We start from the raw sequence: 26,557 nt of genomic DNA on the forward strand, positions 1-26,557 counted from the left end.
TTTTCTTTCACTTCCTTTCATGAAAAAAATGATGGGTGTTTTATTTCTGTTTTTTTTCAAGAAAAGCAGGGACACTGCTGGAGAAAAAGAATTAATAAAGCAGATGTGCAGATAATTGCTCACTATGTTCTTTTGTAGTGCTTGCTGTTAGTATGGTAAGTAAAATTTTGAACATCTTGAAAGCTTACTCCTCAGTATGAAAATGAAAGCTGCAGAGTAATGATGCTATGTATTAAAATTGGAGGAAAAAAAGTGTTGGTGTATTAAGAGAGAACTCAGCTTTTGGATTCCATTTCAGTTGATTGATTGACTTACCTGTGAATGAGAAAATATCATTCTGCGTAGCGCAATGTAGTACATCTTGCAAATCAGTGGAGCAATCATCAATCTTGGCACTTGCCAACTCATCTACTAACAAACAGAAATACTTCCCCTCCCCCCTTTTTACAGTTAACACAGCTATTTGAAACAGAAAGAGCTGTTAAACAAGTTATGTTTTCCTATGTAGCAGCAAATTAAAATAGGCATTTAAAAAATTGTGGTTTATACCTTAGTCAATGCCAGTTATAGTTTTTATATGAAATTCAAAAAGAAGTACTTTATACAAAGTAGGGACCACAGAACCATGCTGGTTCTAACATACTGGAAGGTGCTGAATAGGGAACTTGCAGAGTGTAATGAAATCGGACTAGAGCAGCAAACTAGAAGCGATGAAGGACTTGATACAATGCATTTTTTATTGAAGAAGATTTTTTTTTCATTTGGTACAGATCTGATTGCAGCTAATTCTCTTGACTGAACAAAGACCYTATATTACCTTTTTGTACAATAAGTTACATATTGTGTATGTAGGAGGAACCTTTGTTCTTCTGAATGCTGTTAACATACTGTAAATCATAAATAGACAGTCCTCAAACTATTTTAGAATGTATTTGTGCAAAGTGTAACTAACTGCAGTAATATTACATGAAGCCATAGTTTTATGGGAAACTATTTTAAATAGGCAGCAGCCAGTAGTGTGTGTCACGTCATTTCCTTTAAGGATAGGCCAGTTGCATACAAAACGCACGTGATCAAGATGGCTTTTGTCAGCTGAGGCGTTTACTCTTAGCTCCAACTGCTTGCACATGACAAACCTCTACTGTAGCGCCCAGCTTCTTCAGTTCACTTAGCCAGATGATCTGCTTGCAGGACAGGCGATCATTGGGACCTTTCACTTCCACCAGCTACAAAGGAATTTGGATGATTAATAGATTATGCAGAGAAGCAGAAAGATCTTTAGTTACAATAGACTAGTACAAGCTGTTGCTTGCAATAGAAATAATGTAGACTTAATATAGAAGGCCCAGGGAGTGCTAAATTACAAACCCAAATCCCAAAGTTTACTTGTAATTAAAATTTTGTAGAGTAATTATCCACCAAAACACAGATAGTACAATATGTAGAAAAAATTATTTAAGATGGTGGTGAAGGAAGATACTCCATATTCAAAATCATCTATCTTACTAGTAGTCATTCATCTCCAATTTACACAGATCCTGGTCCTTGTCCCTTCAAATCTGGACACGTTCCAAAAAGCTGCAAGTCAGTCAAGCTGAGGTAGAAACTTAAAAGTATATTACTTCAAGTGTACCAGAGAACTAGTTGCTGCTGTTATGTTTTATGAATACATAACAAGATGCTCCAGCAGCTGAGAGAAGCCCATTATTCTCCTGGCTGCTATCAAACAGAAATCATGATTGCTTGCTCAAGTTTTTGTAGTTACAGTGAATTTTTGTCTCATATATATTTATTTTTTTGCCTAAGTGGTGATGTTAACACCCTGTGCCAACACTTGTCTGAATGTGCAAGGCATTAACAACAGTTGCTTTATAGTAATTTTAATAAATGCTCTAGTCTACAACAATACATAGCTCCTGCTTGCTGTTTCTATGACGTCCATTAAAGCTATAGCAAAAGGCCTAATGAAACGACATATAAGTAATAAAAAAATCATTGATCACCACAACTGCTTGGCAGATGAGCAGCAGGTTTTGCCCCACTGCAACAGAAAAATACAGGTTGTACGCTTTGACAACTGGAAGGTTTTCTGTTGCTCTTTCTTAAGTAGGATCAGCTGAGCACTGAGTAGTCCATGATCTGTCAACATACCTTGAAGTGATTACTATGAGTACTCCACACAACCAGGTCAGGAAGCCCCCCTCTGCAATGGCGTAAATCTTTAGAAAGTTGCCTAAAAACACCACTCAGAAACATTCCTCCAAGGCAAGAGACAAGGCTCTGTAAGAGAAAGTTACATTGTTTTTCTTTGTATTTCCTGTCCAGCCCTTTCTCAGCTCTCAAAAATAATATTCTGTCTCTGCTTTTTTTGTTTACTCATGTGTAACTACCAAATTCAATAGATGTTATCTATCTACAGCAATTTTCCTGTTGTGTTCCCAACTACTGCTGCAGGAAAAGTGGCCCTATCAGAAAAGGGCAAATGGGAAAGTGAGAGGATTTAGGAATAGGGAAAATTATGCTCAAGTACTCACTTGCTTCCTCCTCACCACTCACCCTCACTATTCTTGGGTCAGTGCCCACTCTGGACAACTTACTTGTTATTTACCTGAACCTGCTGGAGCGAAATAAAACGCCCCCAGCTAACTAGTGCTGCTGCTTTTCCCTCCTGAGTGTTCCAGATGTCAGCGATCCACTTTGTCAGTGTCTCTGAGGAAGCAGTATGAAGCTGCTGGAGTCTGACCTCAATGGCATCCCTCCTGTTCTCATAGAAGCTGTCAGTGTATAAATCCAGGGGGAACGTCTGTACGAAAAGGTAAGAACAGCCCTGAGGAGCTGCCTGCAAAGCATTTTGTGTGTGTGTGTGTGTGTATATGTATATATAATACACATATACACACACACACACACACAAACACATACATACATATACATATACATATATATATATATATATATATATAAAAAAAAATTCTTTTTTAAGCTGAACTACAAATTCACTCAAACTGATTCAGTTTAACTTGGACACACTCACCACATAATGTAGAAAGACTTGCATAATTTTAACAATTGATGCCAGTGCAGCACACTGGTCACATCTTAGAACATTCTCTTTCTTTTTTTTTTTTTTTTTTTTTTTTATTAATTTGTAAAAAATCTAGTCACAGAGGTTTCCCTAGAAAGAAAACAAGGAGCTAGCTGTGCTCCTGAATCTCCAAGCAATAATATTCTAGCCAGGATTTGGAATGAGAATCAAAACTGCTCAGCTATAGTGAACAACAGTTTTGCAGCACAGGGCAGGGGGAGTGCAGGGAGCAGGGGAGAGAGGAACAGGGAACAAAACAGATGTGACAGATTTGTGGATTATTACTCAGGCCTCTCAAAAGCAGAGAATTATGTGCATCTCTTGTACATGTTATAGAATAAAGTCACTGCAGCAAACACTCAATTTTGAAAACAAAACAAAAAAAGGCCAGAAAGCAGGTGAATGGCATTCTAATTTCTCAAATGCAAATGCGTATCATTGCAAGGATATGAATTTCTAACTAACTTCCACATACTGCTGCCACAACCATGCTAATCTCAGGACAGCCCAGCCTAGGAACTATTGGTAGAAACTTACGGTTTGTCCTTGTTTATGCCTTAATCTGTCATCTTTGCTCTGCATTAATAAGTAAAATTTCTTTCTTTTTTTTTTTTTTTTTTTTTTTTTTAGGAGGCCAGGGCAAAAGCACTGTAAATGCTGGACTTAAGTAAGTAAGTGCTGCCTTATCCTTGTTACAAGCAGACTCTTTTATATACTTTTTTTTTTTTTTTTTTTAAGTAAATAGGTACAATCTGTATGTAATGAGATTATATAAAAGGGAATGTATTTAGAAAGGCTATGGTAAACGGTAATTAGCACTAATAAAAACACATAATAACACACACAAGACATACAATTAAGGTGTCTTTAACTTATGAGAATAGCAGATATGCCACATGAGGTTAGCTGTAAGAATTCCATTTACTACTATTTGTATGGTCTTTTTTGGAAACTAGAACGTTATTAGCGGTTTCCCTCCTCACCCGCCTGCAAATGCCTTCATGTCCCATCCCAAATGTCCAAAAAAAAAAAAAAAAAAAAAAAAAAAAAAAATAAGGACAGCCATCATGGCTCAGTTCTTCCTGTAACCAGTATTCAATTCAACCCTATCTGATATTCAATCCTGTATTTGGTCATAAGTTGTTATAAAAAGACATTTCAAAGAATAATCATTACTAAGTAGCCTCTTTATATTATGATCTGATCATACTTACAACTAAGCTTTTGTGGCTTAATTATTTCAGTAATTGACTGTATACATAATTGACTGTATACATATTCATAATCCATGTCAGCACAAACTAAAAAAGCTTAAACTTCAGCTTAGTGAGACAGAGAGTCATGTATCCAGTTTTGAGTTTTATTTCATTGGCCTGCAGCAAAATCATTCTGCTGTTGATTCACTAAATTTTACAGCCTTTGCGCAAAGGAATCTATGTAATAAAGTCCTTAAATGATTATATCTTTCTCCCTCCAATAAAAAGAGATGTTTGTAGGGAGATGACAGCCATCTTCCCAAACCACCAGCTGGTTTTGACTCAACCACAAAAATTTCTACTACATATTGGCTAAAAATTAAAAAAAAAACCCTACATACTGATCATAAAAAAAAAAAAAAAAAAAAAAGGGAAATTTCTACCTAAGAAAGATACTCACAGTCATACTAACCTATAACTGCTTGCAATACAAATAAATTAACTCGAAGAGGACCACTCTGGCTGTTTTGCATCTTGACTAGAGTTGCAATTAGAAAGAACTGGTCAAGGTGGAAGGAAGAAAGAGGAGGATTGTCCGACCTAGTTTAGTCCTACTGCATTTGAGATACATTTCTAGGGCTTTTTTTCCTGTTAAATGCCACTAAATGATCAATATATCTAACTGCAAAAATTTAAAATTGTTCCTACCAGTAATTTATGGACTGTAAAGCCTCTACCTAAAAAACAGAAGTCCATCTGCAATCACCAATCTCAGGTTTTGACAGGGAGTTGTTTAAGGGAAGGTCATTTATTTTTTCATTCATTTTTTGTTTGCTTAAAAAAAAAAAAAGAAGGATGAACCTAAAAGCACAGACATGGGGGGGGGGGTGTATCAAACCTGAGTTTAAACATCTGTATTCCCTTTGAAATGTACTGAAAAATAATAGATTTTTTATTGAGTGAGTCATCTGACCCATTTCCCACCAACTGAGATGAACTATTCTATGGACATGTCTTTTTCTTCCACCAATTATACAGAAAATGGTCACCAGTGCGTTCASGTATACGGCATCTGCATTTAGCCAGCTGAATCTCACCATAAATGACAGTCAATCTGGACTAATATGATCAATTAATGAGGAGCCCTTTAGTAAAACAGTCAATATAACAAGTAATAAAAGTAAGCAAGCTAACACCAAGAGCTGTCTGAAAGTCCCTCAGAATAAAATGTTGCGAATCCATAATCGTGTTTTTAATGTGATTACAGAATCTACAGCAATGGGTAAAGTATTAAAGAAAGCCTTTCAAAAATACCTGATAGCAATTTCTGAAAACATCGGGTACGTTGTCCATGAATATGATATCCCACATTAGAAGTCCATACAGTGTAATAAATGTTGAACCTTCTCCATGAATCCCTAAAGGACAGAAATTAATAATATAAATACTTCAGCCATAAAAGTGGAAACATTTAGCCCTATAGCAACATCGTATGAATCACAAGTAAATTAGAGTGATGTAAAATAGAGGTATGCCATGCTTAGGTTGATACACAACTGAAGTCATTATATACTTGCATGGTAAATCTCTTTTTTATTATTTCCACAATTTGCTAATGCCCTCCATTTCAAGGCCAGTGGCTTTTACTAACAGCATAAGATCAATCAACGTGCCCTGTCTTGCCTAAAGTTTACAGTTCTAACTTTATTTGGTTTTAGTATATTATCATCTGCTTGCTTTATTTTTTTTCCTGATCTATATATTCTGTTTCCTGATCTATATATTTGTATTTGTCCAAGGCTTTCCAAAACTCTTACGCTATAAAAACATAAGAATAAGTAATAATAGAACTGAAAAACAAGCTTTTTTAAAAGGAGTTTTTAAGTGTCTTGCTACGCTGTATCCTGTTTTCATGTTAATCTAGTTCCAAAAATCACACCAGGAGTTTACCTTTCTTGTAAATTTCTTTTAAGACACTGCTGGCATTAAGCCCCCAACAGATAAAATGACTGTTCACTAATGAGAAAGGCAAAATAAGTGATTTTTTATTGGGTTGAAGAAGAAGTCTTTTTTCTTCCACATTTCAAAACTGCCTTTGATATACATGGGAAGAAAAAGCTTAATGGCCAGGAGGAAGACCAGCTGGAAAGGATATATTAGAGACCTTTGGGAAGAAAACAGAATGAGATGAAAAAAAACTAGTCTAATGAAATAAGGTAAAACTGGCCTAATTAACTGAACTGCTTAATAAATTGGGTCTTTACTCCCACAGTTATTTTACTTTATAAAAAGAAGTTACTATTACCCTGATCAAAACCATTCTGCCTATAATGAGTCAACGCCAGTTCCTCAACAGAGCACATGACTGTGGATACACTGAAGTCTTCGCCTCCTTCCTTGCCATCAGTATCCTCCATTAGAAACACAGATTTTCCCAGTCCCGTCTGAGGACACATCTTTCCTTTGATCGTAACCTGAACACCATAAACAAGTAGTTATTTCCCTGCATCACACCTGAAAAGCTTTAGCATGTGTATTTCAGTCTCTCTCAAAGAATGTGTGCCTCCTTCTCAGTGTCCTTAAAACCAAGGCTAGACTGCTTCAAAAAATCAACTGAATAAAACTTAACCTACCATTCCCTTGACAGCATTAAAGAAATAAATTTTGGATGACAAACTAGATTTTCTGAACTGGCATATTATTCAGGAAAAAAAATGGACAGAAGGGAATGTAGTATTTCTATATTTAAGGCTGAGAAGAAAGAATAGGGAATGACTGAGRAGACTCATTTTTGTCCTCGGAAAAGTATGCAGTGATAGGGTTAGGAGAGAAGGAGAGGCTCTGCTCTGACTCTGCTCAGATACAAGTATCTTTGCAACAGCAGGAAAAAGAATGGTTTAAAAAAAAAACACAAAACAAAACCCCAAACATTACAATATGCTACAAATGCCTACTGCCAGAAGGTTAAGAAAAAAGAAAGGCATTCTCTTGAGATCGAGCCATTACTCTACTGCTCACAACATCTTGCTAATGTTACTATTACTTTTGCTTATAGATACAAAGCTTAACCTGAAGACATACCAAAAAAAAAAAAAAAAAATCAGAGCCAATACACAGATTTGCTTATATAATTCTGACAAAAATTCTGACAGCTTTATTGCTGGTAAATTAGGGGAACTTTTATATCTGGTCAGATTTCTAAAACTCATGCAAATTAAATCAATGGAGTACATCTGACTAACTTCAGCTAAGAAGTAGAGCCTTTAGAGGTTTTTCTTTTAGAAATATTTATGTGTGCATTAGCTTTCCCGCAATGCAAATAGGCCACTGGTTGGTTCACAGGCACATAGTGATATTCTTCAGAATTATTTTTTCTGGTCAGATGAAAAAGACCTCAAGAGTTTGTATTTTTCAGAAACCACCAGCATTGCAACTTACTTACATGCGTCACATCTTCCACAGTTATGACTGGCAGATCATGAAACAAGCATCTGAACTGTTTACAGCTTGGTGAGTCTCTGATTCGTAGGGCCCGCTGGTATAGAGAGAGACGATGTCCAGTACGGACAAATGGGTCTGCAAGCCCATTTCTAATGCAGTCAATGGCCTAGCAAAGAACAAGACAACAAGCAATAATTTTAAAAGACCAGTACTGGTCTGTCTGTTCTTACTAAGCCCAAAGAATCAACTGATTTAAAGAGCACAAAAAATGTGAATATTAAAAAACAATATATATGACAAGGCTTCTTTTCCTCCTGATGTACTGAAGTTAAAACCATTAAGTAAGATTTTGCACTGTCAGAATATTGAATTCTAATTTTGGTTGTACTAAGACAGTACAAAGGAATTACTCCCCATTTGTACTGAACAATAAAAGATCAAGGAAGTGTAAATTCTACATATACATAGTAAGTGACAAGACAAAAGAGTCAGTGCTAAGGAAGAAGGAATCTTTTTTCCACAGTACTACTCTATCCAAGTAGCACACAGCATTATTTTTCTTAAGCCAGTTTCTTAGCAGGACTTACTTAATGTGGAAACAGAAGGACCAGTTCAGTTGTGCAAGAATATACATACAGAGTAAGTTTTAGATCAATGCATTATGAAGAACATGCAGSACTACAATTTAATTACAGACTCAGAAAACTTGGTTCAAATCATAAGTATGACACAGTCTACTTCTATGACTTGGGGAAGGCACTTTGTTTTAATTTACACATGAGGAACTGAGACTAACTCTTCCTTTGTACAACTTCCCATTCCAAGTGTGGGAGAAGCTAGGTACAGAGACACAAGATGAAGAGAGAGAACTGCAGACATTCGATAGCCTGTGCTGTTATTTCCTTTTAACAGAGTTATAGGATGAAATGTAACAGAAAATATGAGCATTGTAATTCCAACTCTAAATAACCTTACTGAGGTAAGGAAGCAACATCAGGCAAAAAATAATTGTCATTCTCTGTTGATTTTGAGTAATTCTACAGTTGCTACTGTTCCTGCACTTAAAACTTTTTTTCATTTCTATTTTTCATTGCTAAATTAGTCAGATATTTTAGCTATGTTTAATTATAATAGTCTTTCATACTTTTAGATAAAGGTTGATTTCGGTCTCCCCATACTTTCTTCTGATGTTAGTTGCTGTGACCTAAACAGTCCTACATAGTTTCATTTTCAACCATTGACAGTCTCTCTCTTTGTATGTAATAGATGGGAATAATGGACATAATCTCCTGCATTTATAAATCCTCAGACCAACAGCTGATATAACTACCACTTCCTGTTTCTTGCACAGAATATTCATGGAACCAAAACTGAGTCACAGAATTAGTTAGACAGGGGCTTCTACTTCCTGTAGTTTTCAAAAAGAAAGTCCATAAACAGCTTGTACTGGTTTCCAAGGAAGTCAAAGGTACAACCAGTACCGCAGTTTACTGTTTTCTCTGGTTCCTATATATCCTGCTGCAGAAGTGTCACAGAGTTCTACAGAGATTTACAGTAATCCTTGCATTCAAACATGCCATGCCATTCCTGGGTTCTGTTATTTTTCTCTCCTGTGACCAAATGCCAGCCAATAACCAYGGAAACTAAAGACTGCTCACCATGGACACAATGTTTCTAAAAGCCCGAACTGCATTATTTTGGCAACTGGAGAATGGTAAGTTTACTCACTGCACAATTATGTGTTTGGCTTATAAAAAGACACTCTACTGAAAGGGAAAAGGGAAGAGGATGAAGTTTCAGGAAAAGCTCAGATAACCTGAAAACCTCTCCTCCCCTTCTGTGCCTTCCAGAGGGAGTTACACAAACACGGATGAACATCGCCTATAATACATGCTATCCAGAACCTTTAACGTTATTCTGGATATCAACTTCTTTCCCAGTATAAGGTTGGTCAGTTACGGTTTCTCCTGCAGGACCTTGGAAATAGTTTACATTTGCTGTTAAAGACTGACACCTCTACTAGAGCTTTGTATCAGTAACAGATCCTAAAATGAGGCTGGCTAATGCTTGACTCCAAGGGTAGAAACCTCTCATTAAAATTGGTCCAGACATACAAGACATTCTTCTCCCCACTGGGAACAGTTAGCCAAAGGACTTAACTCCCTTAATCTGTGGTCTGAAGACATTAAAAGAAGTCCTTCCTATTATGTTTGGGTTTTTTTCTTTCATTCCAGATACAGCCTCTTCATGACTTAAGTTCAGAAGTGGAAGTGTTTACTGCAAGAAATGTCTCCACTTGTCACACACCAGGCAAACCCATGAGGCAGAGCAAGCTGCTTCCTGATAACTCTGTACAATTCTGCATGTCAAATGGAKTTCTTTTAAGCAACAGAAAAAGCAGGTCAGTCAAGGATGAGGCTATTCACACTCGAACTGTAGAAACGGCTCCATTTCTTAGAAGAAATTGGTTACTTGACCTTGGGATGCCTACCAACATCTGAGCTTTTGGCAGAGCCTATACAGCTGTTCTGCTCATACCAAATATTAATAAAACATTTACAGGCAATCACTCCACAATTTCCAGCGTTACAGCATGCAGTAGTGAGAATACCTTCTTAGTGTTTTTCAAGTGCTGATGCAAATTCAGAGCTAGGCGATCCCACCACCGCCCTCTGCTGTCAGTACAATACACTTCCTGAGACAAAAGATCCTGCAGCTCCTGCACCGCTTCCTAGAGCGACAGGAATATGTTTTTATTAATTGCTTTAGAAAACCGAGTTGAAACATCATTATATACTTTAGGTACTATTAAAAAAAAAAAATCTATCTCAGCAAAATTTAAATCCCATTTTCAGTCTAACGCTTAAAGTATTCAAGTGTGCAGGTATATCTTAACAGCACTGGCATAAATAGAGATATTTTCATTAAAACTTAAAGGTTAGCTGCAAAAAAATAAAATATATCTGTCATAGTATATAAGAAAGACTTGAACATTACTTATTGCCTTCTTGCAGAGGTAAAGTCTTTTAGAAGAATCTGTTTTGCTTTAACATATAAGTCAGAGGCTTCTGCAGAGGTTAGCTCTGGGTGAAAAGACGGGAATTTCACAGAAAAGTGTTCTTTCAAGAGTTTCATATTTAAAGGCAATAATCAAATCTAGTGAAACACAAATATCTTTAAACAAACAACGATGTCTCAACAGCAGTCGCATGCCATATTATAACCCTGTTAATTCTTCAGTTTCTCTCCAAAATCTCTGAAGTATAAGCAGAAAATCAAAATATAGATTAAAAGATGTGCTCTTTCTTTAGAACCTTCTAATGCATCAAGAAAAAAAAAGGCAATTCCTACTTAAAGGTTACCTGCAAAGAGAACTGTAGCAAGTCCCAGCAAAAATTATCACCATTTTCCAGCTACATCAGCAAACTCTCCTATAATGTACCATAAACTGTATCATTACTGAAGTCAGTGTATATTTTACTGAACAGTAGTATTATCAACGAAAAATGTATTCCCATTCACTCCACTTTACCTTATACATGTGAAGTCTCTGCAAAATTTCAACACCTTGAGAAAGGATTCTTGTATACACCCAGCCAACTGTGAAATGTCTCAGATACTCAGGTAGAGCTCTGTGATAGCTGAAAGATGACAGCAGCTCAGGAGATCACTTCAATGATACCAATTTAAATTCTTAAAATTCTCTTACAAAGAATGCACATACCTAAAGTGTTTACAAAAATGAAATGCCTTATATACCAAAACTGAACTGAAAAGAGTATCTGGCTGCAAAGTGAAAGATAAGATAACAGTAGATTTGAGGTAGCAGCTGCAAACTACTCTTGCACAGAAGCTTCTTTCTACAGCAAAGGAATTGTAAGTTAACAATTTATACATCAGATGCAAAACAATAACTTATTACCTCATGTTTCCTTGCTGCCAACTTGTTCTAATAAGTCAGCAGGTTGATTTCAGAAATGTGGAAACAAACAAAAGGAAAAAGCCAGAATAATTCTTTCTTTCTCTGAAAGACTAACCTCTTTTAATTAGGCACCTCTATGTTTCAAGAAAAACTCTTTTCAAAGTCTTACTAAAATTAAATTAAGTTTTGCCACTGTCTTCAGTGTGCAAATGATCCTCCAAATGATCCTCTATGAATATTATTTTAAATCAGTTGTCATGACAATGAATGTAATGCCAAAAACAAGGCTTTAATTTTCAGTGTACCATTAAGCTAGAAAACAAAGTAACTAAAACAAAATCCAACGAAGAACGCTTCAAAAACAATACATTTGAATTCTTCACAATGCTTCAGTTCTCAGATCTTTAGTAATGTTTCCTGAATAAGACCTATTTGGAAGCTCCAACAGATGAATAAGCCAGTATGTTTTCCCATAACCTTTGCAACATTCTTTTGTTCATAGTGAATTTTAAATTCTGCGGATGTCTATTTGTCTGAAAGCCATAAAAACAAGCTCTGACAGGGGAAAAGTAAGGCTCTTGTTCTCCTGCACTGGCATGCTGAATAGTTGTTTTAGAGCTTTATATCTATGCCTACCAATTCACTCCCAGGTTTTTATTAAAAAAAATCTGTTCATATATACCATTTAAAAGCTAAACAAACAACTAGGAAGTTCCAAGCTCTCAAGAATACTAAAGCTAAATACTAAGGCTTCTAAATTTTATAGGCTTAGATAATACCCGACATCTATACATCTCAAAAGTAAAATAATATACTTAATAGTAGCATATGAACATTATGCAAATTTTGCCAGTTTACTACCTCAAAGAGGGCTGATTTTTCAGTTCATTCCAGGTTTCTTTAGCACACCTATAGAGACAATTAGCTTCTTCCCAGTTCCCATTCACCATTGCAGTGGCTATATCATTTGACAGGTGTGCAGCAGTTGCATACCTAAGGGAGAAAAAAACATTGTAACCACTATATCAGGCTCAGAAAGTATTTACAGTTAAATCAGTTCCTCCATACAATACTCCTAAAATTCCTTTCCAGTCTCCAATGGCATTAAACTTTATTCTTATCCTGTACAATTAACAGTTTGTAGTAGCAGGATCCATTATGTTTAAAACCATTTCTAGACAAGAGAACATACTTTTTTTGTTCAGGCTGCATTCTAGTAAGCAACACAGCAATGTAAGAATAATCAGCAGATGATCACAAAGCAAAAAAATATGGTATCTTGGTTCAAAATACAAGCACTCATGAATTAGAAGTCTTACCTGGATTAAAAAAAATGCATTTCAAATCATTACAAAAATGTGCTTTTGTACCTGTACAAGGTAAGTACTTGTACCTGTTTATCATCTGCAGTCCTGTATACATGATCAATCTCTTATTTGCCTATATAAGTACTGCAACAAAGCTTTTCTAGAAACAAACAGAAGATTTCCAAATTGTCAGAGCTCTACCTACCTGATAAGATCTTCTCTGTCCTGGAAGATTTCTGTTTTCCTATTTACAGTGTAACTGGGGAATACCAYACGCCCCATGTTTACCATAAGGACTGTGGAGAGCTGGCCTTGCCCACCACTACCAGCTTCTTCATCCTCCATTGACTCAGACAGTGAAAATAGCAGCAGCACTCGAGAAAATACAGCCCGGGGGCCTTTACAGACCCTAATAGATTTTCCAGCCAGGTCCTTCACCCTAGGATAAATGAAATGATTATCCAAATTGGTTTTACCATCACTTGTAAAAATTGAAACACACTGAAAGAAGTATGAGAATAATTTTGTCTTCAAGACAATTACTATGTAAACTTGATCTTCCCAGAAAGAAGCAGTCTAGGACTACTATATAGTGCATGTAATCTCTAATGAAAACCCAAAGAAATGCATTAACTATTAAAAGGTTTAAGTGCTAAAGTTGAAGCAGAATAGAATTAGAACTCACTGCCCTCAGCTCCCTTACTATGCCAGGCAGTACCAATATGCAACAGGACATGGTTAACTGTTAGGGCAATGTTTAGAGACAACAACTTCAGAACCCCTGTTTTAAGGTATCTCCATTTACAGAACTTCATCAAGCCTTTTCATACAAGACAAGGTTTTGTTACTTCTCCACAGAACAGTAGAGATTTAAAACAAAATTTTCTCTGATGTTATGGGTAACTAGTATTTCAGCTGTCAACTACGAGAAAGACCACATTTCAAAGGCTGACACATGACTGAGCAAGTTATTACATATATAGACCAACCTTTTTTCTTGGGGTGGGTAGGCTAGGAGGAGGTCAGGGTCAAGAATCTTTTTGGAATCTAACTGAATTTCCCAGTTCCTCTCCATGTCCTTCCCCATACAACTCTGAAGATTACCTTTCTTTCACCATAAATGCAGGTTTTCCTTCAGGATGTAAGCAAAAGCATGGAACTGTTTCTCCACCACTGCTCCTTCCTGACCCAGCCCACCCCACAGCAAAATGGGGGAGAGCTGATACCAAATAACTCCTACAGCAACATGGTGTATTCAGTCTCAGAATGAATCCAAATTGGAAATGTCTTGCCCAGGGAGTTTATGCATAATCTATAACCAACCTCCAGAAGCTTAAGTATCTCCTTTCTGAGAACAAATTTATTTTGAAGATCATTAAAACAAAGCTTGTAAACCTTTCTTTTTTGAATTTTTCATCTGTTAGATCACTTAAATTGAAATCAATTAAAATTCAATTAATGGGCTCTTCAGTTAAAAAGCAAAAATATGAAATACATATAATGACTAGAATACAGTAGGTATGACTGACATGCAGAAGAGCAGGCATAATATAAGCAGAACTACACATATTTTTTAAGATTATATATGAAATAAAAAGTGGAATGTCCTAATTTTAACAGAGGAACACTTGCAATATGTTTTAAGTAGTAACAGAAATAGACTAAAAAAAAGAACATATTCATTTCAAGATTTGTTTCGATCATGTATTTAATCTATTAGCAAACTTCATTTTATAGAATGATACAGAACATAATTTTTGTAGCCTTCCTTTGTACAGTTTAAGCTAATATTCTGAAAACAACTTAGTTCACATTTGGGATATTTATACAAATTACGCAAATGTCAACAAAGATTAATTCTCTGCTAAAAAATCAGCAGACATTTCAGTATCTAGTATCAAACAGAATAAATGAAATTTTAAGTGCTATAAAGTATTTCCATACTGTTTTTTTTTAATTCAAGTTAGGATGTGGAAGCAACTGCAAATCCTTAAGCTAAAAAAATCCTTTGTTATCACAGTGTCCCAGCATCCTCTAATACAACATAATCATGGCTGCGGCTTCACCTGCTCTCCTGTAGAAAAAATGAAATGTAATGCTACTGGAGACAGTGACGTCATTATGAAATACTATTTTTAACAGAACGGGAACAGATAGAACTCCTGTTGTACTTTAAAAACAGCAAAGGCTGAATAAATCTGCCTTAAAGCTAAACACCATTGCAAACCTCCAACTGTGAAACTCTGCAAGCCCAGCACTAAGCTGGCACTTCTTTCATCACAGGAAAAAGAAAATGTTACTGATTCACCTAATAATTTTCCTTCATGGAGAGGCAATTTTAAAGCTCTTGTTCCAATACTAGTCCCCTTTCAACACAAGGAACTTYGTGCTGAATCACATGATAGATTTCAGTGGGGAATATTTGTCCACAAATATATCTCTGCACAATTTGACAAAGCTGTCCATCTCTTTCAAAGAACAAGAATACCGAAGGAAAGACAAGCTATGTTATTAGAGTGAGAAAGCACGAGCAAATACAGTACATAGTCATACTTTCCAGSTTTCTACTCAACCTGTATTTTTTCAGATTCAACAATTACTGAGTCCAGACCCTAGCTCTCCATCCTACTAGACAACCTCACAGCTAGACAAGTAAGATTTGTTCATCTGCATTATTATTCAAACAGTTACTCTTTGGTATTGGCTGGTCAGAGAGGTAACTAAGACGACTTCTAATCTGTTTAAGTATCAATTATACCCAAGCCTCAGTTCTTTGGCTAGTACTTTAGTTCACATCTCTAGACTTTTTGTGGATGTTGCAGTTACAGATCATATCCTAAACACCAAGAATAATGCTATGATCACTTCCATTAGGGCCAGACTGATACCTTGGTTTGAATCGGGACCCCAGAAGAACTGGAAGCCAAGAGTCATGGAATTTGCACAGCTTTGATTGCTACAGTGAAAAAATTCGTAGGAGAAAAGCACACTGGATGATACATCAAGCAAACAATATTCTTCCTTTAAAAATACTGCCCAACAACAAACTTTATGCTAAAGTACAAAGCCAACCACAAAAAAAGATTATTGCTCTCCTCCAATTCTAGCAATGGAGCACACTCAGCAAACTAAGAGCAGATAGCTGCTTTCATAGGCAAGGACTTTCCTTACACCTCTTCCTACATGTTTTTCTGCACCAGTTTTGCTTTACAATTCAGAAGTGTTTCTTTGCACACCTGAATAATTTTGGAGGGCAATGCTAAAAGTCAGTTAACAGTTAACAATGAACTTGAGTGTATTTGTCAGATTAAAAATATATTATTTAAATAGTCACAAGAATTAAGGTTGGAAGGAAAAATGAACGTATGCAAAATTGTGACACAACATCAAGACATACAGAAATCATATTTCTGCTCCTCTAGACTGACAACTACAGCAAGAATTTTACACTGACAGATAAGTCTGTAAGTACAGTGAGAACTTCTTATGAAAAATAAAGTGAGGTAAAATAATCAGTGAAACTAATATGCTAATATTCTGGCCTACTATATATGGTAACTATGACTTAATTAAAAAAGTATCAAACATACTAATAGAAGTTTTCTTTAAAAGAAAAGGATAGATAACCATGCCCACAGTTGAAAAGCATGGAATCATAGAATCGGTAAGKTTGGAAGGGACCTCTGGAGATCATCTAGTCCAACCTCCCTGCCCAAGCAGGGTCACCCAGAGCATGGTAGACAGGGTTGCATCCAGGCGGGCCTTGAAGATCTCCAGAGAAGGAGACTCCACAACCTCTCTGGGCAACCTGCTCCAGTGCTCTGTTGCTCTCACAGGGAAGAAATTACCCCTCACGTTCAGGCAGAACTTCCTGTGCTTCAATTTCTGCCCATTGCCTCTTGTCCTGTCACATGGGACAACTGAAAAGAGTTTGTCCCCATTCCCTTGGTATCCTCCGTTCAGGTACTTATACATATTGATAAGATCCCCCCTCAGTCTTCTCTTCTCCAGGCTAAACAGGCCCAGCTCTCGCATGACACAGTTTTAAAAAAATATCTAATACTTACCTTTTTGTTTGACCCAGGAACTAATACTGTCACTAGAACTGTGATTCAACATTTAATGTCGCCCTTCCTTATTCCTTAATTTACAAAATGCATTGCTCTTTTCAAAAGGCATCTAAATTAAGTTCTCTGAAGCATAACTTACGTTCACTTTTAAAAAGCTTAAGTAGTACCTTTTTAAAATTACTGTCCCAATACCAGTCTGACTCTTGCTGAAGACTGAACGTTGTTTTGCCAGCCTCAGAAAATCATCCACAAGTTGTTGTTTCTGGCCATTTGGGTTAGGCAAATGAAAGATCTTTGCTAATGTTTTCAGCTCAGGGGCTGAAAGCAAATCCAACCCTTCACACAGGTCTTCCAATTCAGATTCTAAAAGTAAAATGATCCATGTACATTCGTTACATGTTATAGATACACACCAAAGTAGTAGTTGAAAGTATAGGGAAGTTTTTAGATAATTTTTACATTCGTATAATCTAGCACTAATCCAACAATTTCTACTCCTCAAACATACATGTTATTGGTGCTAGCTGTTCCAGCTTGAAATTCATTATCTTCTAAGGTTCACTTTGAAGGAATGGAACATTCAGAAAAATCCTATGGCAATTCAAAGCAAGAGCAAATATATAAAAAAAAATGTTGTTGAGTTAAAAGATTGCAGCTCAGAAAAACTTTTCTGGTTTCCTGATGATTGAAGCTGTTTACCCACTGCAAAAGAACTTACTGTTAGGGAACAGCAAGAGCTCATTCCCCAAGGTGGGATGAGCCAGAAGCTAAGGGTGACCACAGCACAGGCAGTGCCCTCACCAGCCAGGGCCACAGTCCCACCATATGCAAACAACAGGGGCAGAGCAGAAGTCCTGGTAATAGGTTTCACTGGCAGCCCCAGGCAAGGCAAGGTGACAAATCAAGTCCAGGGTCCATCTAAAAGATGGGCCAGACAGGTGACTAGAGACAAAGCTACAATATAGGTCCAAGGTCCATCCATACAAAGTACAGGGACAGAGGTAGGACCGGAGACAAGCTCCCTACCACATAGGTCCATGCAGGAAAGAAAGACAGAGAAAGGTGAAGATCAGTACACCTGCAACACAGCTTGGACCAGCACAGAAGGAGACTAAATGGAGCTCCTGGACCAATGTGCAGAGAGTGCATGGGTAGGGGGTAGTCAAGGCAAGCAAGGCCTATTCATGCACCTATGACCCTGACACATACTCAGCTCTCCCTCCTACCTAATTTGCAGTGACTACTTTTACTGTTAATGTAATAGAACATGCAATCCATCTACCTGAGATCTTTAGCTACTCTGCTCCTTAAAACATTCTTCTAATTCTCTACTTAATGCACAGGCAAGCATGTAGTGCATTAAATTCTAACATGTCACAACTGCAGATTTTATTTATAATATTTTTAAATATTATTAATAGTATCCATACCTGTTTGCAGAAAGCTAGTTTCAACCAGTTCTTCAATTATTGGTAACAAATCCACACTTATCTCTTCATACTCTATTTTGTTCACTTTTATCCAGTTTAGTTTGCGTTGAAAAAGTCTCACATATAACTTCTGCGCACCAACTGCAAATTTTATTTAAAGTGGAGAYGGAGAAGAAGAAAATTAAATTCTAAAACATTGTGTTACACATACTCACTACTTTACCTATAAAAAATGACTTTGATAGAGCTATCTGTTAAAATACATTTAAAGTCTGCCTGTCTTTTATAGACAGATTCTGGTAAAATACCAGAACTTACCTTTCCGACTAGTTATTGCTCATTAGAATCTTTAAGTTTTGTAGGTAACAGAAATTATTACAATGTATTTTGTAGGCAATATATTTTGGACATGCTTACCCTGCAAGAAATAATTTATTTTCTAGGAAAAGACAATTTAATTTTTCAAACATTGTGCATAACGTAGTATTAAATAGGTCTCTCTGCTTTCATCAGTGCTCATTCAATAACCACCCTTTTTACACTGGGGGAGCAAAAGAAGCTGAAGTCTGACAAAATCTTTTCAGAATCCCAGACTATCTCTGAGCTTAGTCTTCAAAGTCTTATTTTTGCCACAGGTAAGTTTAATTTTACTAATATAGTCAAGGAAAGCACTCCTACTGATTTATTTTTAATTAGAGAAGCCATCTCTTAAAGTAGCTTTTAAAAATGCTAACAATAATGAGATTCAACTAAATAACATAAAACCTTAGTTGCAAGTTATCTAGATATTGTAACAACATTCAGTACCCTTTTATTACCTACCTTACCTCTCGTGAGTTTCTAATCTGTTTATCCATATCTGCTGCTGCTCAACTCTTAACAGATAATTAATAAAAGTAGACACTGAAGCACTGCCAGATCTGGATATATTTAGGAAATACAGGAATTTAGGAAATTGCAGTTAACTTTTACATAGTTACTAAACTATTTTCCTGTCTTTAAACAGACTTCTCCAGACTTCAATGAAAGATTTCTAGGATCAATTCACTCAGAGAACCACATTCAGAAGCATAAGTTTATGATTTTCCCTGTGGGTATACAGCTTCTTTGAGTCTCACTCCAGTTTTTTTACAACTCTGAAAAGAAGAAAAAAAAATGACTAACACATTAATATCCTTTCTCCACACCACGAGAACTGACAAAAATAGGTTTGCAATTCAGTAAAGGGATGAGAATAAAAAGGTCTTGTGCTAGTAATTAATTGATTCTTAAGAATCCTGTTCTGCACTATATTTCTTTTGACAGTTCAGGGGGTTTGTTTTTCTTTTGTGGTTAAGACAGTTTCTGATGTGCCACCAAAAATACTTGCTCTGATTTTAAATATGATCAGCAAAACACACAGATCAGAAAAATTCACTCTTTGTAATTCATTAAAATATAATAGAAAAAATACTTTTGCCTGTTAGATTTTCTTTACATCACTTCCACTGGTGACAGTAAATCAATGCACCTCAGATAMTACTTTTCTGCTCTGTACAAGTTGGAAAGACAACACAAAGTGCGTTAAGTATTATCATCAAAACTATATGCTTGTATTCTTCCAAATGCAATATGAGGTGAAATTAAACATGCAGAATACCAGAAATATTTTTATAATTTTACACTTAACTTTAGACAGTTCTCATTTCGAGTACAAAATCTGACATTGTAGACTTTGTAGACTACCTGCTATTCATTTTCAAATCTTAAATTCAGTTCCCAGATTTTCATCTGTTCTGCATCTCTATGTTCTGTATCTAGTTTAGCCTGCAATGTTGCAAAACCTGCTTATGAAAACACATGGGCATACCTGCGCTTATGCGTACTTTAATTTATTGTTTCCAAAAATTAACAATGATCTACACTCAGCATAATGCCCATCCACTTTTAAGAAAACTGGGCAGGAAGGAAGGACTTTCATCCTTTTAAAATATCATCTTTTTATAATAAGCATTAGAGATAAAATAGCTCACTGAAGAATGTCAGACATTTCAGAAGAAAATAATGAAATACTGGAGAATACCTATGCTGAAGTAATTTAACTTATAGTATTAAGCATGTGATTATTGTTATGATAACTGACAGATAACACTTGTTTTGGTAGAAACTTCTAATGTGGAACAGATATCCCATCTACCTGCACTTCTAAAGTATTCTGTCCAAGATCTCTTGAAGGTAAAGACATCCATCTGGCTTTTGTCCAGAACTGATTATATATTGACTTAATGCTATCCGATCACTTCTCGTAGCTGAATCACTGTGCCTTCCCTAGCCTGCAAAGAGAGATTGTTTAACTTGCAACTCCAGCAGTCAGTGCAGACATGGATTTATCAGCACTGCTTTGCAATAATTCTTTTTCTATATTCTTAAGTCCTGTGAGAGGGCAACACTGAAATCATATGCCTGAAATATAAAGAAACTCTCCCTTTACTTACCAGAGAAAGTACTATTATCAACTAGAACTGTACTTATCTAGAGAAGGAAGCACAGAAAAAAAAGAAGCTGTTTCCTGAATTTCTCTTTTAGTAGTGGACAAAGTAGCCAAAGGTTGCATCCACTAATGACCTAACTGCAAATTCATTGCCAGATTTACTTTAGATGTAAACAGCATAAATCTACCGCTTGCCTCATGGAACCTGTAACAAGAGTTTTGTTGCCTACATTCAATTCCTATTTTAATTACTGCAACATAAATAAGCTGTTATCAAGCCTCAGTATGTTCCCACACACACATTTAGATGGAGGAAGCCAACTACTGTAATATTACTATGGGCCATGAAAGCAGCACCTGACTCTGCAACATATTCCCAATTTCCACAGGTTTGACTGCTTGTGTTCAAGGTCAGCTCACATATGGCACAGCTGTAGCCTGGGCTCACTGCTGGGAAAAAGCTGGGTGAAGCTTCATCAGGTGCCTCCCTCAACTCATTTGGGAGCTGCATTTCAGCTCAGGCCCTTGCCCTTCACTCTTGCCTGCACTAAGTTGCAGGCACAGCAGTGCTCAGCCAGGTTCCCCACTGACTTGGCTTCCTGGCATGGCCTTGCACCCCCCTCCTCGCTACAGACCTGCTGCAGGCACTGGAGCGCGGCRGCCCCTGCTTACTGACGCTGGACTGGCTCTGCTCACCTTGCCTGGGCACTGTGGGACCTTGTCCCTTGTAGGCGAGGACACAGCCCCTGCCGGCCTCACTGCCATCTGGCTCACTTCCCCACGCGGAGCAGCCTGCTCTCACTGCTCCCTGACAGATGTATTCCTGTTATGATCTCTTTTTACTTAAAATATTCTCATAGCTTAAACTGGCATTGCTTTTAATTATTCAAAAGTGTTCTACATTATTGCATATCATTATTAAAATATAGTCTGTAAGAACTTAATTGTGACCAGGTAATCATTGCAGAAATGCCTGTGCAAGTCCTACTTCCCACCCTGGAGTTTTTACATTCTTTTAGCAATAATTCTTAAGGTAGTTTGAGCTCATAAACTCAGCTGATAAGGACTGCTCACATGTTCTTTTGCAACTGCTATACTTTGGAAGAGGACACATGGCTAACAAAGCCATTTCTACAGATTGTCTGACCATAGTTTAAGTAGTGTCTGAAAAGACAAATATGCACTGGTTCCAATTTTTTAAGGAAGACAGACTATTAACTGCTTATTAGGACTGTAGCTTTGCTAAAAAGCATGAACCAACAACACCTCTGCCTTTTGGTACACAGTATTTAAAAACCTTGTGAAGTCATACAAATTTATCAAACATTATTCTATTAGTCTCTGGATCTATACGAGGCATTAGAAAAACATTTGCTGAAAGCCTTCTGCTAGACCTAAGAAAATCTCAGACGATCTTTAATCAAAAAATTATGACCCTGACAGATTTATCTTTTGTAATGTATTGTGGTGCCAATCCACAATATCATTTGGGAATTTCCAGAAACAAACATTAAGGAACAAAGAGCTCTGAGTAGCTAGGGTAATTTACAGTAGTTATATCACCATTTTTCTTCCAGTTTGCAATTGGGGAAAAAAGGGAATATGGAGTCAGTCTAAAGATTGCATGCTAGTGGAAAAAAAAATCAATTATGATCTACAGTGAGAAAAAGAAATAAATACACAGCAGGTTTACAACAATACTATTCTGCAGTACAATATAGTTTGGAGTCCACTAATTAAGCTAAATTAAATTAACACAACATGTTAATAACTGCAGCCTCTCTCTGACTGATTTTTTAAACAGGTATGTATGTAATTGTTTGGCATTTCTGTACACCCAACTTGGATGCACAAATTGAGCTCACAGAGCATATACTAAAAGAGACTTTGTGAGGCAGCTGTACACTGCAGTATTGGCTTAAAATTACATAAATAGTTAGGCCTGTAATAGTTTGAGATACAAGCTTTCATGTGGAAGTTGGTACGGCTTATTCCCATTTTGATGCTCCAAGTCTACAACTCAAAGTCGTGCTGCTAAAACTATTCTTAATTATTTGTAAGACAAGTTATAAATATATATAATAATTTAGATGGTTAGTTTTAAGCCAGATCATTTCTGCCATGCTTTTACAGTAAACCTTATAAGTATAGGATTCAGGCAAAATTTCTGCTTCGAATCTTGGCTAGAAATGGAGAGCTTGAACTGCCAACATTCTCACATGTCCTGAAGCTAAAGAGAGCTGAAAGTATAAGGTAACTTACAAAGTGCTACAAGAAAATGATTATTAATTGGCAACTAGCATTCTGAAACTAATAATCATCAGGATAACCATGGGCTTGCACCAAGTACGGAAGTCATCAGTAAATGTACTGAATCAAAACTCACAAMTACATAATTGAAAAATATTTTTCCAAGGACTAAAGGACTTTTACTCCTTATTTCAGACAAGCCTCCACTATTTATCAATATGTTCCATTAAAGCAGCATTAGGGAAGTTTACCCACAAGAAACCACTGGAAGTATATAGCTGCTGAGAAAAWCGCATTTCTTCACTTAAGAAATTTATCAAGCTTGCCCACTGTTACAGCACTCTTCACATAAAACTACATAACAGTTCTCTTCACAAGACAATGTGAGAAGATAAAAAAGTAGAAGGATACCTGATAATCGGCAGAATTTGGTAATAATGTTCATGTCTTGATCATTGAAGAGTCTCACATCATCTTCGTTCTCCAAGACTGCTTGCAGCACCACTAAGAAATTCTGCAGGTAATACGGGTGACCAGGAGAGTTGAGCACAGACCTAACCTCATCGTTTACTTTGTCTAAAACATCACCAACGGAATTTTGAAATTCTACCTTTTCCACAGTTTCTGACAAAGAGTGATTAATCTCATCCTTAAAGTCTTCATGAACTTCCACAGGAAGTACCTGTACATCACCTTCTTTAAAGCAGTTTTGTTTGTCACAGCTCACTTCTGTCCTGGAAGAAGGAATTCCCTGAGTGTCAGGCTGAGTTTTCACTTCCAAATCATTGGTCAGCTCTGCTGCAGTACAAATAGCTGGATGCATGTCAAATTTATCAGAGCTAAGTATCACCCCTTCAGATCTACTTTCTGTTTTGGTGTTCCTTGCACCAAACACTAGTCTTCTGCCATTAACGGTATCTGCTGGTAATGATACCTGAACAATATTCATAAGGTCTTCTCCATGAGATTTGTTTACATCTTCCTGAAGTTCAGGTTTCTTTTTTGAAGGATTTTGCTCCTCTCTTTGAACAAGCTGATTTTGTTTCTGAGAATTATGCCCAGCACAAATCTCTTCATCARCCAATACTGCAGAACTTTTCCATATATTGGGAACAGCTTGAAAGGATGAGTCAATCTCTTTATACACTATCTGTTTTCCTTCTTGGATACGACGTCTTCTGGACAGTTTAGATGATAAGCTTCCCAAAGAGATGATTTTAACTGTTTGAGCCCAAGATTCATTGCGAACATCACAGGCTGAATTATTATTACTGAAATAAGGACTAACCTGTTGTGCTGCACTTGCTTCTGTTTTCAACAAACTGTTTTTGGAAGAACTTGCTTCTAGATTTGACTCTTTTTTTGAAAAATATGAGCTGGAATTACTGTTCATATTTTCAGCTGAGGAACTCTCATTCATAAAACAGTTAAAAGTTGAATCAGCCACATTCACCTTACCACGGTTCCCCTGACACATTTCATCCATGTGCTTGTTTATTCCGTACCTTGGCACTGTGTGCCCACACATGGGGCAGGTGATTTTGGCAGGGGGAACATTGTTAAAAAATGAAACTATAGAGGGGGGGGCTGAGGCCATAGACTGTGTTCCTTTAATTTCTACCTCTTTTTTGGTTCCTTTATTTTTCTTATTTTTACTGAGAGACAAACTTAGTCGGGATCTTTTAACTTCTGAAGACCTAGCTTCTGCCATTATGAAATTTCAAAGCACTTACATAGCACAGGCTGCTTCATTACAGTCATATTTTCTTATTCTGCAATATTTTCTTTAAAAGAAAAAAGGGACTTTCCTTGGCTCTGTGTTTTCCATTGTAATCCTCCAACATGCCTTCAAAAAAAGAATGTGAAGATGCTGAACAGATCTTTTAAGCTACTAAATACAATTAAGATGAATAGTGGAGGAGGAAAAAAAACAACCAAATCTGGAAAAGTCAGCTCATCCCTGATTGCTACACTGCAACTGTCCTTTTAGCTTCTCATTACACATGCCCTTCATGTTGAACACTGCAGCTGGCTTCATGGGAATGCTTCAAAATACAGAAATACTACTAGCCACAAACTTTGACAATGCCATGTCTATTCCCAATATAAATTGTAATAAAATTAAATTTTTTTTTTTTTTTTTTTTTTTNTTTTTTTTTTTTTTTTTTACTTTTTTCCCGTGTCTTGTTCCCTATTTATAGGCCAAAAAAAAATGATGACAGCCATCTGCTTTTATGAAGGACATACCATGCACTTACACGAAGTATGTGCCCAATACCTTGCGGCATACTTGCACTGTTTTTATGGCACTTCTGAAAGCACCTACCACACTATAGTTGTTAGGCACTGTGCTTCCCGGGTCCTGCCCCAAATGTGCCGTTCTCTGGTACAGTACATCGCAACACAGAGCTGTAACCTGCTCTGTGCGTACCCGCCATGCCTTCTGGACCTGGACGGCATCTGAGGGCGCCATTTCAGATTTCTGAAGTTATTTCTGCTCGGCATGAGAACGACCGCGACGGCAGGATCCCTACAGCCTTGCCTCACCGCCTACTGCTGTACGGGCAAGGCGCAGACGGAGGGCGCGGGCCAGGGCGGCCAGCGGCGGACGGGAACGCCGGCGTGGGGTTGGGGTGCGGGCCGGAACGCGGCGCGAGGCCCGCGCCCAACGGCCGCGGCCAGCGCGCGGAGGCACGGGGGGGCGGGGAGTGGGGGGGGGGGTGACGCGCTCAACGGCCGCGGCACGCGGAGGGACCGAGGTGTGTGCGTGTATGGGGGCGGGGGAGGGGTGACGCGCTCAACGGCCGCGGCACGCGCCGGCGGCAGCGCGCGGAGGGGCGTCGGGCACGCGTGCCCCTGCTCACCTGCTCCCCGCCGCCTCGTGCGCCAGGCCAGCGCAAAGCATCGCCGACGTCCTCGCGCAGGCCTGACTAGCGGATGTCGGAGCGAGCGATCTCCCGCGGCGCCGCAGTGCAGCAAAACCGCGGGAAGAGAAACCTATTCCCTTAGCCGCCTGGCCTTCCTCAAATTTAGGAGTCTCTAACAGCAAGGGGCGAAAAATGCTTGTGATAGTTATGAATTCCCACTCCTCAAAGACGCACTGCTCTTTAAGCTACACAGAAGACTGCATGTGGCTTGCTAAGGTAATTAAAACATTTGATAGCCCTTGTTCAGGGGGGAAAAGAAAAAGGAATACCAAAATACTCCTGCATTGAGAAAATCCTCTCGTTTACCCTGAGTAACCATAGGCTTAAAAGTGTTTGTCTTCCTTGTATCACACTAGTGATTTTTGGAGCAGGATTGTGGATTTTTGCAGGAAAAGCAGCCACATATCCTGCAAAGTGAGTCTGAGATACATTTCAACACATTGACTGCACAGCAGCAAA

General features: G+C 37.5%; 1 protein-coding gene across 2 annotated transcripts; it reads right to left on the reverse strand.

Moving 5' to 3' along the window:
* Nucleotides 1–32: 32 nt before the first annotated feature.
* On the reverse strand, nucleotides 33–25,316 carry FAN1 (FANCD2 and FANCI associated nuclease 1). 2 transcript variants are annotated; one of them, XM_085303306.1, is made up of 14 exons: nucleotides 23,583–25,316; nucleotides 18,452–18,592; nucleotides 17,189–17,384; nucleotides 13,157–13,390; nucleotides 12,506–12,637; nucleotides 11,255–11,363; nucleotides 10,334–10,453; nucleotides 7,724–7,888; nucleotides 6,587–6,755; nucleotides 5,596–5,699; nucleotides 2,609–2,803; nucleotides 2,152–2,280; nucleotides 1,137–1,226; nucleotides 33–77 (listed from the first exon to the last, which is right to left on the reverse strand). In XM_085303306.1, the coding sequence occupies exons 1-14, from the start codon at nucleotides 24,880–24,882 to the stop codon at nucleotides 57–59; spliced, it is 3,105 nt and encodes a 1,034-aa protein (XP_085159432.1). In that variant the 5' UTR covers nucleotides 24,883–25,316; the 3' UTR covers nucleotides 33–56. The 2 variants fall into 2 exon arrangements, with proteins under 2 accessions (XP_085159432.1, XP_085159431.1); XM_085303305.1 differs by lacking the exon at nucleotides 33–77 and having other exon boundaries at nucleotides 712–1,226.
* Between the last annotated feature and the right edge of the window lie 1,241 nt (nucleotides 25,317–26,557).

This window comes from Rhea americana, unplaced genomic scaffold (genome assembly GCF_003343005.1).
Source record: "Rhea americana isolate MKP2758 unplaced genomic scaffold, rheAme1 scaffold_2, whole genome shotgun sequence".
NCBI lineage: Eukaryota > Metazoa > Chordata > Aves > Rheiformes > Rheidae > Rhea > Rhea americana.